Source organism: Bradysia coprophila, assembly GCF_014529535.1.
Source record: "Bradysia coprophila strain Holo2 chromosome X unlocalized genomic scaffold, BU_Bcop_v1 contig_20, whole genome shotgun sequence".
NCBI lineage: Eukaryota > Metazoa > Arthropoda > Insecta > Diptera > Sciaridae > Bradysia > Bradysia coprophila.
Window position 1 is genome coordinate 1,830,316 of NW_023503307.1, and position 14,220 is coordinate 1,844,535.

A 14,220-nucleotide genomic window follows, 5' to 3' on the forward strand; every position below is an offset into this window, starting at 1 on the left:
TTTTTTGTGCCTAGTTAGGCCTTGGTGCCTAGGCCCCAAAACCAGTCTCAGATATTTTTGATCTTCAATACCTGGCTGGTTGTAAGTGGCCAAAAGTCGAAAAATTAGGTTTCGTAGTCCGGATTTCATTTCCGTTAGGTGGCGAGGACACGGGCGTGTATGGGTTCGTTGGAAAGCTGAGGTCGAGTCGAGGTCGAGATCAATAAAATTTGATGATAAACGGCAGAAAATATGACTTCCGGAAAATTTCTCAGAATCTAGAAAACCTCGGTGAACTTTGATGAAGATTGTGACCTCACTAATGCAATTTATATTAAATTATTACATGTTATGAATAGTAGAGGACCTCAGTTTTACAGCGATACGCATATTTAGTAGTTTGGCGGAGTGAAACACACAGTTTTCATCTGTTACGTAGTCACGTGCCAAACTACTTAATATCTGCATCGGTATAAAGCTGAGGTCCTCCACATTCATAATAAGTAATAATTTAATCAAATAATTGCATTAGTGAGGTCACACCTCTCATCAAAGTTCACCGAGGTTTTCTAGATTCTGAGAAATTTTCTGGAGGTCATATTTTCGGCCGTTTATCATCAAATTTTTTGAAGGTAATATTTGCCCCGGTAGTGCTTGACATCAGCTTTCCAAGGAACCCACACACGCCCGTGTCCTCGACACCTTACGGAAATGAAATCCGGACTACGAAACCCCATTTTTCGACTTTTGGCCACTTACAACAAAAATATATAAGACTGGTTTTGGGGCCTAGGCATACCAAGGCCTAACTAGGCATATATAAAAAAGTCGCGGAATAAATAGCGCCGATTTCGGTCAGTCGAAATTCGAAAGAATCCCTCTTTACTGTTGCGATCAATTGAATTATTTCGATTGTTTGTGTTCGTCAGTTTCTGGCTTAGCTCAGTTGAACCAATTATTTTCGTTAGTCTATAGGTTTTCCGTGAGTTTTTATTTCTAGTTATAGAAATGACTTAAACACTGGCACAATCTAAATAACTCGAAAAATACGCGCTCTCTGAATTACGCTCTTTCCCTATTTGGGAGGATATATTGGGGGTTACAGCATCGTTTTAACTTTAACGATGACTATAACGAAATTGCAAACTAAAACAGCTCGAAATCAGCTAAGCTTTCGTTAGAGTATATTGGATTCTTTTGAATACGATTAGCTAGTAGATGAGACAAAGTTCCCTGAATGATGATGTGAGGAAAGTTCTACAAATTTCGAGCTATTTCTATTGCAAAAGGAAATTTCATCCAACAAGAGACAGTCATTGAATTCGCCATACGATCGTGCTTGTTTCACTCCCACTTTTCCAGCTACATATTAAGCTATTACGTAATTTCCGCAAGAGTCAAGCCTGAAAAAGATTTCAATGGATAAAGGACAAAAGAGATATCAATTAGAATTTCGGCATCATAATAGAGGAGAATGATTTAAATGTTCATCTCTACTATAGTTCGACTTAAAACTAACCCGAATGATGAAATGTGCAACACAAACTTTTTTATTATATAAATTTCAACTCTATGACCCGTCAGATACTCCATTTGTGAACATTCGGTTATCCGTGAATTACCGTTTAACACTTCTGCTGAGCGCTTTGTTCTGACATATTACCATAATTTACATAAAAAATCTTTTTTCATTTGATTTGAAACTAAGATTCGTTTTATTAACATTTTTAGCCCCGTACGAAGTACGAAGGGGCTTATAGGATTACGATGCCGTGTGTAATTGATGGAATTCGAAGCAGACGGTAAGGGCAAAGTGTTTGCCTATGTTCATAGATGACGAATCCGCAATAAAAATTTGGGCCGTCTGTCCGTCTGTCCGTCTGTCCGTCTGTCCGTCTGTCCGTCTGTCCGTCTGTCCGTCTGTCCGTCTGTCCGTCTGTCCGTCACGTCGATATCTTGAGTAAATCAAATCCGATTTCAAAAATTTTTTTTTTCCCTGAAAGATAGTCAAAATAGTGAGGCTAAGTTCGAAGATGGGCATATTCGGGTCGGCCCTTCGTGAGTTAGGGCCACCTAAGTGATTTAAGGTCTTTTGGTGATATTTATGGCAAAATAAACGATGGAAATGTAAATGACACGGCAAATGATAGGTATTGTCAATACCAATCCAGGAAAAAAAAGTTTTTTACAATCGGGTGAGTGGACCGTGAGTTAGGGCCTTAGAAGTGAAAAGCTACTAGGGCCCTATGTGTATTTTACATATAACTCGAGCAAATTTCATCCGTTTTTCGTAATTTTTGTTTCATTTGGAAGGTAATCAAAGGCCGAATAGAATGTTGTTGAAAAAAAAAAAAAATTGGGTCCTCGGACTAAGGCCGCTACTAGGGCCCTATGTGTATTTTACATACAACTCGAGTAAATTTCATTCGTTTTTCGTAATTTTTGTGTCATTTGGAAGGTAATCGAACGCCGAATAGAAAGTTGTTGAAAAAAAAATTAAATTTGGGTCCTTGGACTAAGGCCACTACTAGGGCCCTATGTGTATTTTACATAGAACTCGAGTAAATTTCATTCGTTTTTCGTAATTTTTGTGTCATTTGGAAGGTAATCGAACGCCGAATAGAAAGTTGTTGAAAAAAAATTAAATTTGGGTCCTTGGACTAAGGCCACTATTAGGGCCCTATGTGTATTTTACATTGAACTCGAGTAAATTTCATTCGTTTTTTCGTAATTTTTGTGTCATTTGGAAGGTAATCAAAGGCCGAATAGAATGTTGTTGAAAAAAAATTAAATTTGGGTCCTCGGACTAAGGCCGCTACTAGGGCCCTATGTGTATTTTACATACAACTCGAGTAAATTTCATCCGTTTTTCGTAATTTTTGTTTCATTTGAAAGATAATCGAACACCGAATAGAATGTTGTTGAAAAAAAAATTAAATTTGGGTCCTTGGACTAAGGCCGTTACTAGGGCCCTATGTGTATTTTACATATAACTCGAGCAAATTTCATCCGTTTTTCGTAATTTTTGTTTCATTTGGAAGGTAATCAAAGGCCGAATAGAATGTTGTTGAAAAAAAATTAAATTTGGGTCCTCGGACTAAGGCCGCTACTAGGGCCCTATGTGTATTTTACATATAACTCGAGCAAATTTCATACGTTTTTCGTATTTTTTGTTTCATTTGGAAGGTAATCAAAGGCCGAATAGAATGTAGTTGAAAAAAAAATAAATTTGGATCCTCGGACTGAGGCCGATACTAGGCCTATGTGTATTTATACTCAATAAATTAAAATTTTAGGGCTATTTGAAAGTTTTGTTTTATTTGAAAGGAACGTCGTACGGGGCTTCGTAATTGCGCTATGCGCAATTTCTAAGATGTACACATTACATAATAATTTTACTTTAACTACTTTAACCGGCGCATAGGCTTACGGTCAAAGTAGGGTGACAGACGCACTAGTTTCATTTGGAAGGTAATCAAAGGCCGAATAGAATGTAGTTAAAAAAAAAAAAAAATTGGATCCTCGGACTGAGGCCGATACTAGGCCCTATGTGTATTTATACTAAATAAATTAAAATTTTAGGGCTATTTGAAAGTTTTGTTTTATTTGAAAGGAACGTCGTACGGGGCTTCGTAATTGCGCTATGCGCAATTTCTAAGATGTACACATTTCATAATAATTTGACTTCAACTACGTTTACGGGTGCAATAGGTCTACGGTCAAAGTAGGGTGACAGACGCACTAGGGTCACGTACGCAATAGATATACGGGTTTGTACGGGGCTCAGTCGCAGCAGACGCTTCGACTGTTCTGATGGCTCGTTTGAATAACAATATGATCACACTTTCACTCTTGCTCTCGGTTTGTTGAATATATACAATGCCATACACCAGAGCATATTAAACGGCCCATCATGTTAGATTATATTTATCTTTATTGAAGATATTTACACAAACTGTAAAAAAGCGACTATAACCTGGGCAAATGACTATACTACCGAAAATTATTAGCAATTTGTTTCTGTGTAACTCTGAAAAATGTTCCACGGTTGGCATTCATTACAAATTAATTTCATGATCTTTTATCATCATCTAACAACAAGGAATACAAAAAATGTTAATCAATACAAAAAATTAGATGGGCTTCTTATGTGGATGGATAAATCAATCTCTTTTTTCTCGTATTTTCGTGCATAGAAATTCAAAATTCAATTATCTTCCCCCCGTCTCTCCATTACAATGGGTACGATTCAATTTTCTGTTGAATAAATTCCCAAGTGGTTTCCAAATGCAATAAGCAAATGAAGTTTATTTCGATTCCGACGAAGAAAGAACGAACGAAAAAACAACTTTATTTTTTATCTCTGTTGCTGCACAAAGCGCAAAGGTAATAACACCAACAAAGGTGTGGTGATCATGACTTTTATATATATGAACATAACAAAATCTCCAATGCCTCAAGTACAAATATTTGTCTGCATTCAAATACGAAATTATCTCGGATATATTGAATTTAATAAAAATGTACTTTTTATAACCGCCATAATGTCTTGTCCTTTAGGATATTTATTCCATTTTACATATAGTTTCTTTACCCGTCACTTATGTGTCGCAAACATTTTCAAATATAAATTGAAGCAAGAAAATGTTATTGTTGAATTGCTTCGTTTGTGCTATTGGATTTTGAAAAGGCAATGAAATGATCCAGTTCTGGGTCGATGCAGTAAACTCTGGCGATGTGTTGAATTATTTTGTTTAGTCACACAATCACTGTGTCCAATCACTGTGATTTGATAAATAAAATTTAAATTACATCGAGACATAGGAAGTCTTCTCTCTGTTTCATATTAAATTCTGTTAATAGAATGTTATTAAAACGAAAAAAAAAACTTTATTTTCAGCTGCAGACATTAACAACATTCCGTGATTCTTCTCAACAGTTCTAACACAAACGGAATCCAAATCAAAAATGTGGTTAAATTTTGAAATCCTCACAGCCTAAAATATTTTTTTTTTAATTTAATCCAACGGATAATGATTTAAAGAGTGTGTACAGCTAAAACTGCTCAAAATCCAAGATTTAAAAAAAGTGTAAAAAAAACGAAAAAGAAAAAAAAAATCAATTGATAACGTTATGAAGGTGACAGTGTGTTTCAGAAATATACGTGTGGTAGTGCCATGTGGAACGGGAGAATTGCTAGTACGGGATTTGATACATGAAGCAACTAGGCGATACAAAAAGGCCGCTGGAAAGGTAAGTTGTTCAATAATTTGTGATTTTCAAAACCCCGTAATCCCATATTAACGACAGCATCGCCGAAAACAACCGATAACATACGGTTCATGTGAGAGGCAGTGACATTTCAGCATGAATTTTAGAATGGTGTTTTTCAGCTGATCCTCACATACATTCAAATCTGTTTACAATTGTTTATACGGTTAAAGCTGATTCACACACGCGCGTGGTGGTGGTAGCACTGTATAAAGTCGTTTTGATTGGGCTGAAAAACAGCTGAAGCAAATTCATGGTGAAATTTTACTGACTCTAACTGTAGCGGTCATGTTAAAAAATGAAGTAAAGAACCCCGATTTTGAAAGACGAACTGTTAATTTACTTCAGAGAAAGTTCCACCCTAGTTTCACCTGTAACAAAAGTGATCGTATGTTACTGTTAAGTGAGGATTAACCCTATTCACGGTGGAAATACCGTTTAGAACTTTCGGAGAACATCAAACGTGACAAAAAATATGTTCACAGGTTGCGCGACTCCTTTGAAGTTTATATGAAAACGCATGGAAACGCATACATTTGCGAAAGCCTTGCGCATTCCACAACCGCTAAACTTTATTTGCCCTTCTGATTTTCTAGAGTAGGTTGTTTAGTGTTTCATTGAGAGAAGTGAACAACGTAAATAGGGCTAATGAGATTTCTTATGAAAACGGGTGATCGTATTCCATTGAAATTGACGAAATCCTGACATTGTGCTAAGCCCCAAATGTCAGGCCTTGCAAGTGTTATTTTTTCATTTTGTATTTCTTTAAAATAGCAATAGCACCAAGTGCCTCCGCTGCTTCTACGAACTTTTTTGGTGTAGTAGAAAATTCAGGGAACTTTTAGGAATTTTTGGAATATTCGGGTGTTTAATTGTCGTAGTCCAGAGGTCTGATAAATCAGAAATTTGAAGCGAAATGTTTCAATACCTTCCGTCTGTTTTGTCATGTTTTACCGCAAAATCTTTCAAAATAAAAATTTAGACATTCCACACATGTCTATGTCATGTTTAGACATGGATGTAGTTAATGTCAGATTTTTCTTAAAAGAATTAAAATGGTCAATCGAATTCCACTCTTCGCCATTTATATTGTAAACATTATAAATTTTACACTGCAGAAAATAACAACAATATCTAATAATCTACTCGGTTCTGTTAGGTCGGTTATGCACTTTGTAAATGTGAAATGAAAAATAAAATCCGTGACAAATCCTAAAACAAAATATTTACGGTGAGGTAATAAATAGAGCATAGGTTTTTAATGCACTACAAAACATAGTCGCTCAGTCAAAACAAGAGTGCAATAACAATACAGCAATAAGTAACGTAAGTTATATGAAAAACGTGATATTCTTAAATGAAAAGATTTTCCGAATAATGCGTCGAACGGTGCCCAACAAACACAGAATTATAAATATTGTCAACTCGATGAATGTGTACAGAATGTTTTGTCGTATTGGTTGCATTTATGTTGATTCTAAATTATTATTACTTTTTTGTAAAAAAAACTTCTAATTTGCATTTTGTTCTACCGACTTCTCCAAACTACACAAAAAATCTCTACTTAGTTGCAATAGAACAAGTGTCCACGCATGGTATTCCAACGTATATTGTACACGATAACAATTTACATAAAACCATTTCGGTGACTTCTTAGTATCTAATAACAGGTGATAGCTTGAAAGGTTTCTTTTACCTACTGAAAATAGGTAAAATTAGAAATATGGCGCTCATAGTATGAGCGGCTCATACAGACAGATACAACGAATTTTTATGTCTGTGTGTTCGTTTAGAATTTACACGAACGCAATGTTTCTCAGAAGCTGACACATGTTTCTCCAAAATTAATTTGTTTTTTCTCGATAACAAATTGACAATTCGATATTTTAATAAATTGAAATTATTCGACGACTCTCCGGTTATCACGTACATTTGCCATCGACAACGAAAAAACGTGGAAAACCAAGAAATTTCTAAAACATGGACCTTCCTTTTTAACAAGTAACATAATATTCAAATTGCTATCAATTCTCTTTACGGTCATATATCCGAGATTCTTTCCATATTTGTAAATCATTATCGGCTGTCGGAGAAAATATTGTGAAGATGTTAAACAATGTAAATAATCCTTGTAAAAGTAACGGGAAATCGGTCCTCGACCTTTTTTTAAAAACTCTTTTCACTTCTTCAAAAATATTTGCTAGAATCTGAATACAGCATCCATTATTGAACTGGCGCCGTAATTTTGCACTTGTATTGTAAGAAATATGTCAGCTTTATACATCTTCATTGAAGGTAATCGTTTAGCTTCGTAGATCGTAATGTACGCGTATTCTATCTGATGTAATAATTTAATGGCAAAAATGTAAACAGAATGACTGAAATTTTAATTGCGCGTAGAGTAGGGAAGTCAAAATAATTGCGAAATTAAAGTAATACCATTCGGTGACTCATTTCAATTGTATTGGCGTTATGGGCAATATACATAATGAGGTAGAGATCTATAAAAACAAAACATAAAACTGGTATAACAAATCTGACGCATTGAATTGGAGAACCAGCTGAGCTAGCAAACTATTTCAATTCAAAACATTTTGACTAACTGACGACGACAGTTTTCAATTTCATATAACACTTGTATACCGTTTGAATCGGCTAAGGATATGCGATAGGTGCTTAATAACTGTTTTAATATTTCTTCCGCTTTATTTTAAAATCATTTCTGAGAAAGAAAGGAAATTATTATTATTTTTAACTCCATTGCACATCATTCATAATAGGCCCACACGATATATTATCCAAGACGATAAACTCTTTTTGATCGTATGCGTAATTTTCGATTTTACATTCGAGCATAACAATGCACATTTGCACATTTTTGTTGTTTTATATTGCAACGAAGCATTGTTACTAAGCCCTCTGGAAATGGAATTATAATGCGGTTTACATTTATGGAAAGTGTTGAATTAAGCGGATAATTCACGAAAAAAATAATCAAAATATCAGATTTCATGAAAATTTTGCAGTTGAAAACGTTAATTCCCAGCTTAAAGTCATAATTCAGTTGAAGCCTCGGGCTCTAATTATCCTTTTTATTATGTCAAAGTCGACTTATATTTGGTTGGCTATGTTTTAATAAAATGAAAAATGAGTCGATGAAAAGTGACTGGCTTCGTATTTCAGAACAAAAAACATTATTGACGAGACGAGTAAAATAACGGCAAACTTTGTAGATCGTTGTTCATTACATGCGCTTTTCATATTGAATTTATTTTTTTGTTTAACTTGTTTACTTATTGTAAGGAAAAAAACATCTATTTCCCGCAACTTTTGGGTAGTGTCCTCATCTTTAGTAACTTATTCTTTTTAATACAATGAAAGTTTTTATATGCCAAGCATTTCTATCTCAATTTCAATGTACTCGGCTTTCCTAGCATCATTTGGTTTCAGTTAAACTTTGGTCCGATCAACTTTACCATAAAATGTTTTCTTCCATGTAACGTTGGGGGCTAAGATTACTCAGCAAAATTCTCTGTTACAAAATTTTGTAAATAGAAATTAAGTGAATTCCATACATGGAAGTCAAATAAAAAACGAAATGACGCTGATGTAAGTTGCGTCAAATACATCAAGTATACCTAGAATTAAACTGAAGAAATACGGTCACTCAACGCACTTCAACTGTACAATAAATTGAAATTTTCATTTACGCACTTAAATGGAAATTGTATTACAAGGTAGAGTATTTTGTCAAAATGTTTCAGGTTTATTTTCATTCCATACTTATTATAGTTGTTGTCGACGCATATCTATGTTTCAGTTTCGGTAGGACGATATGCTTATCGCAGAGTAATAAATATATTGATTTGTTGTTTGCTTTTGGTTTGTCTTCTACAAAAAAAACACGAACACTGTACTACAGTGACTGTAGTATTATATCTATTATTATATTTATCTAGTATTATATTTATTCAGCGGTAGTTGTTCCCTGGACTGAAAGAATATGGATGAAAATCACTTGAAAACGTTTGTCACAAAATGTTCACTATGATTGAAAATGCATTAATTTATGACCAAAAACCTCAAATGTATGAGGAAATCTAACCGGATTTCCAAAAATTTTGTTCTTACTCGACGAGGAATGGAATTTCTGAAGTTTAGTTCGATGCTTCGCTATAATGGACAATAGACCTTAAAAATATTCCCTGGCTGGTCTCTTAATCATACGACAACTTGAGTAATTTTCATCAGATTTCCAAGATTTTATTCGATGAGGACTGAAATTCCTTGGGTTCATTCGATAATGGAAAGTACAGAAGTAATAATCTTGGAGTGGCTCTGAAAAAAAAACTCAACGAGGTTGAACTTTGCTGCCAGAGCGCAGCGAGTGCCATAATTTGCACGCGTTTCATTTTTATTCAAGATGTAAGAATGAAGCGTCTTTTGGCAGACAATATGACTTAAAGCAACGCTCGTTTGAAAATGTAAGACATAGTTTGTTTATTCTGAAAATTTGATAAAACGAAACCAAGAGCTGCGGTGACCCTGACCATATTATGATTTTTTTGTTACAATTGCAAAAATGTATTAAGGAAATCAGTCAGTCAAGGGATCTGACTCACTCAAAAGGTGGACCTGGTTATTAATCTACCGTGGATACTTTGTGACAGTTCGCTGACCTTCCTACAAAAGTGCGACTTTACACCACACAAGTTTTTCGTATAGTCTACAGGACCGCCGTATGCCATTCAAAGTACCTGCTAACGCAATGATACTTTGTGGCATCCATCCATTTGATTTATTTTCAAGTTTTTTTCTTCTTTATTACTATAAACATCCGGTAATCGTCGATGCATTCAAACTAAATTAATTAACCAGCATATGTGTATTGTATAAGATCAAATCAGTTTAGTTTAATGTTTCAATTGTATGTATTGATGAATGTGATATTTTTTTTTCGTTAAATTCATTCAATTTCAAGGTAGCGTTTTGTACATTTTGTGACAAGAAGTCTTCCTCGTTTTTCGAAACATATATTCATTACAAGGTCTCTAATTGATGTTGCGTATTTGTAACTATTACTTTGCCGAAGATTAAGTCACAAAAAACTACGGTATGTAATGTATATACCTAAGCCGACACTTTCGCAATGGAACAACGCAAACAACGATTTTTTTTGGCGCTGTGCACACCAAATATTTGATTATACGACAAAAAATCATTGTAGGCAAACATTTTTCTCACGAAGTTTTTCGTAACTTTTCTTGGAACTACAAACAATTTGAGTTTGTAACAGAGTTACAATCGTCTAACGGGTATCGTTGAGTGATTAATCGAAATAAATAAGAAATGTACTAAAGACGGGTCAAATATTAGGTAGATACATCTCGTAAACCTTTGAATAGGCGTATCGTATTATGGTGTAACAAAAGCCTCATCATCGAAAGGAAACAATGCTTTTCATGTACAAACATTTACTCACTCTTTAATTCCGCTAAAAAAATGTAAAAGCCATCAATCAACCATTCGATGATTCAACAACGATCATAACACTCAGTCGACCTACAAAACTAACCCAAAAGAATCAATATATGGGGCGTACGCGACGATAAGAAATTATTTGTTTATGTGCACCGTACACTTGTGTACATTTTAACTTCAATGAGCCAGATTATTTTTGAATAAAATTTTATTTAAAACAATAAAAATAGGCGGTAACGCTTATTGATTCGATAAAATGTTTTTTTTCTGTTGTTTACAAATTTCTTTCAAATTTTTTAAGTGATTGATAGATTGCTTGCATTGAGTATTTCGAATACCCGCAATATTTACCGACAATTCGCTACGATTATCCACTCACAGCATCAACAAATTGACACATTCATTATTCTTCTCGCTAACAAGGAGCGAATAAAATCGATAAAATCCAATGGCTTCGTACGCCTCATACGCATTGAGTAACCTTAATCGAATATATGAAATGACCGTAGGTAGCTATCAAATTTCCACAATGAAACCATCGAAAGACCTTGAAAATCTAGGAATTCTATTTGAAAGTACAAAACAACAAAACATTCGACATCTAAACTCTGATCGGGTTTATGCATTTTTCAGGCATGAATGCAACAGAAAATTAAATTCTTTGAAATATAAATCTTGAGATCAGAAATTGGAAACCAATCAGTTCACCGAAATATTCCACGAGGACGTATCACGATGTCAAAATTGGATTTTGACAGTGTTCAAGGCAAGCTACTAGCTGTGATTGCCGAAGAAGATATTTGTGTGGGATTCGTCCTAGCTGGCATTGGTCAAGTTAATCCAAACTTTGAACGGAACTTTTTTCCAGTCACCAACGCTACAACTGATTGTGAAATTCGTGACGTTTTCAAACGGTTCTTACTTAGAGACGACATTCATATTATTGTTATCGATCAATTGAACGCCGGCAGGATTCGATCCGACATCATGTCCCACAATAAGAAGATTCCGGCAATTTTGGAAATACCATCGAAATACGTGCCGTACGATCTAGATAAAGATCCGATTTATAATATTGCAAAAAGAGTGAACATGGACGATTGATTCCATCCAATAAAGTTTCGTGTAAATTGACATTTCTTTTGTTTTGTGAGTGCACTTGCCTTATATATCTAGCAAATCATCGATCATCATCTGTGCGTTCAGTTATTATTAAACATGATAATATCACAAGAAATAATTAATTCGGACCAATGAACAATGTAAATAATATTCTTAAAACTTTTAACTGACCGCAAAGTTGGAACTGTAATTTTCTTTCCATACCAATATACTTTTTAGATGATTGCACACCGAGCACACTGATACGTATATTTCATTGTACGGTTTCTTCGTACCAATTTCGAAATGATTTGTTCATTTTTTTGCCATCTTTTTTCTTCAAAACAAGATTTTACATTAGACGTTGTTCAATCAGTTGGTATCGATTGTTATGATGTGTTCTGGCCATATTTTTTTTTAGAGAAAAGAATTGTAATGCAACGGAGGTCGATATGGTTCTTTTTTTGTAGATTCGTTAATCTGGAGTGACGTTGTCTCAGATGAACCGATATCGAACCAAAATGATTAAAATGAACGCGATGATTTGGTCAAAGTCATCGAAGCCTCGCAAAAAATGTAATAGAACTGAATGTAAAACAGTTAGTACCAGGCTTGACATAAGTTCAACTTTGGGATAAATTTGAAGGTAAACATGAAAACACAGAAAGCCGTTGATCCCTAACAACTATACCGTTTCATCCAATAATGCGCCCGTTGAAACGGGGATTGAACTCAATTCATCAGACCTCAATTTGGTTTGTTCTGAGCCTTAAATGAAGATTATGGTTCTCTTACTTTTCACTTTCATTCGTTTAAATACGACTGACTTCAAAAGTAATTTTTCGCATTTCTTGTTTCGTTTCGTTTTTATTTGTCAATTCATCAACCCACAACGGAACAACATTGCGTTCATAGTTAATATTCCCAATTAGATATTGATGGAATTTACAATGTAATCTACATTCGTACATTGTCCCGGTACAACAACAATCACAAAAAAAAAATCCGTGCCAAATCTATACACTTCCTATTCATTTGCAATTTCAATTCATAATAATGGATTTGAAAATGATTCCGAACAAAGGCCGAAAATTCAGTTCACAAACATTTTTATACGGACTTGTTGTTGGCTCTAAGTGTGGGCAAGCTAAAATTAGCATTGATGGATTCATTAACATTAATAATAATTTTGCACAAATGTGTTTTTGTCCAAGTTTTAACACAAAATGTTGAGTTAATTTTTTATAACAAGAAAAAAATTTGTTACCAACACTTAATATCCTAAAATTGTATTGTAGGCGTTAAAATATAACAAATCTGAGTGAAAAAAGTAAAAAAAAAAAATGTTTGCTATGAAGAGACTCTGATTCGTGGGTAAAAATGATTTTTTTCCGAAGAACAAAACACGTTTTGTTCACCACTTATACTTGTCTCGGAACTTATATACCATAGCAAATTACAAAAGAATTTTTCTAACAACACAAAAAAACACACATCTTAATGATCTCTCGTGTGGATTGTTTCACTGTAAAATTTCAATAGAAAAACAGGAAATATGATCCTACATTTGACGAAGGAAAATAAGTTTTTTTTCGTGTTTTAAAGAAATCAACGACCCAAAACTGAAACCTATATACACAGATGATGAGGACTGCTTTATGGGTTCGTTTTTATTCTTTTCTTTTTTTTAGAAAACAATAAAATGTAAAGGCACTTTATGAATTCTTTAAAAAATATTCCATTGAACTTCTCGTTTTTGATGTTCCGCGATTTTCGCTTGAAAATTAATTAAGAATAAATATTTCAAATCTGTTGCTACTGGAACTATTCCGGTCGAACGATAACTTCTATTACCGTCATTTTTTATGACGTTGCATACTATTTGTGCATGAACCATTCGAAACAATTTTTTTTAAATAAAAACTACAGTCAATGGTCAATGTCAACCAAATTTGTGTCAAGATGTGTTCCAGCTGGTCGACTTATGATAGTAGTTGTAGTTGTAAATTGTAGACGAACGTATTTACAGTATAATTATTTGAGAGGTCCAACTGATAAATAAGCTGATAAATCAGCTGAGGCAAACATAGACACAAATTTGGTTGACATAAAGTGAATATAGAAGATTGACAACTGAAATCTTGCGCACAATGCTCAAATCTTTCTGAAATTATCTACACACTCAATCTACCTGTGGGGTTAGCGTAGTGTCATCTGTTATCATTTCTCTGTGCGCATACGGTGTGTCGTCAACCTCGGCCTTGTCTCGGTTTGACAAAACTTACATTAAGACACATTTTATCTTAATTGCTATTTACATACACTCATAATGGAGTAGATTGCATAACTTCGTCACTTATTTTTGCCATCGTTCTCGACCACTGAAAG

General features: G+C 34.3%; 1 protein-coding gene across 1 annotated transcript in view; it reads left to right on the plus strand.

Moving 5' to 3' along the window:
- The window catches only part of LOC119068853 (partitioning defective 3 homolog), a 62,418-nt gene that overhangs the window by 1,583 nt on the left and 46,615 nt on the right, over positions 1 to 14,220 (plus strand). Inside the window, exon 2 of the mRNA XM_037172677.1 lies at positions 4,880 to 5,232. Within this exon, the coding sequence (XP_037028572.1) occupies positions 5,113 to 5,232 (120 nt within the window). The 5' untranslated portion in view covers positions 4,880 to 5,112. The remainder of the gene's footprint in view (positions 1 to 4,879; positions 5,233 to 14,220) is intronic.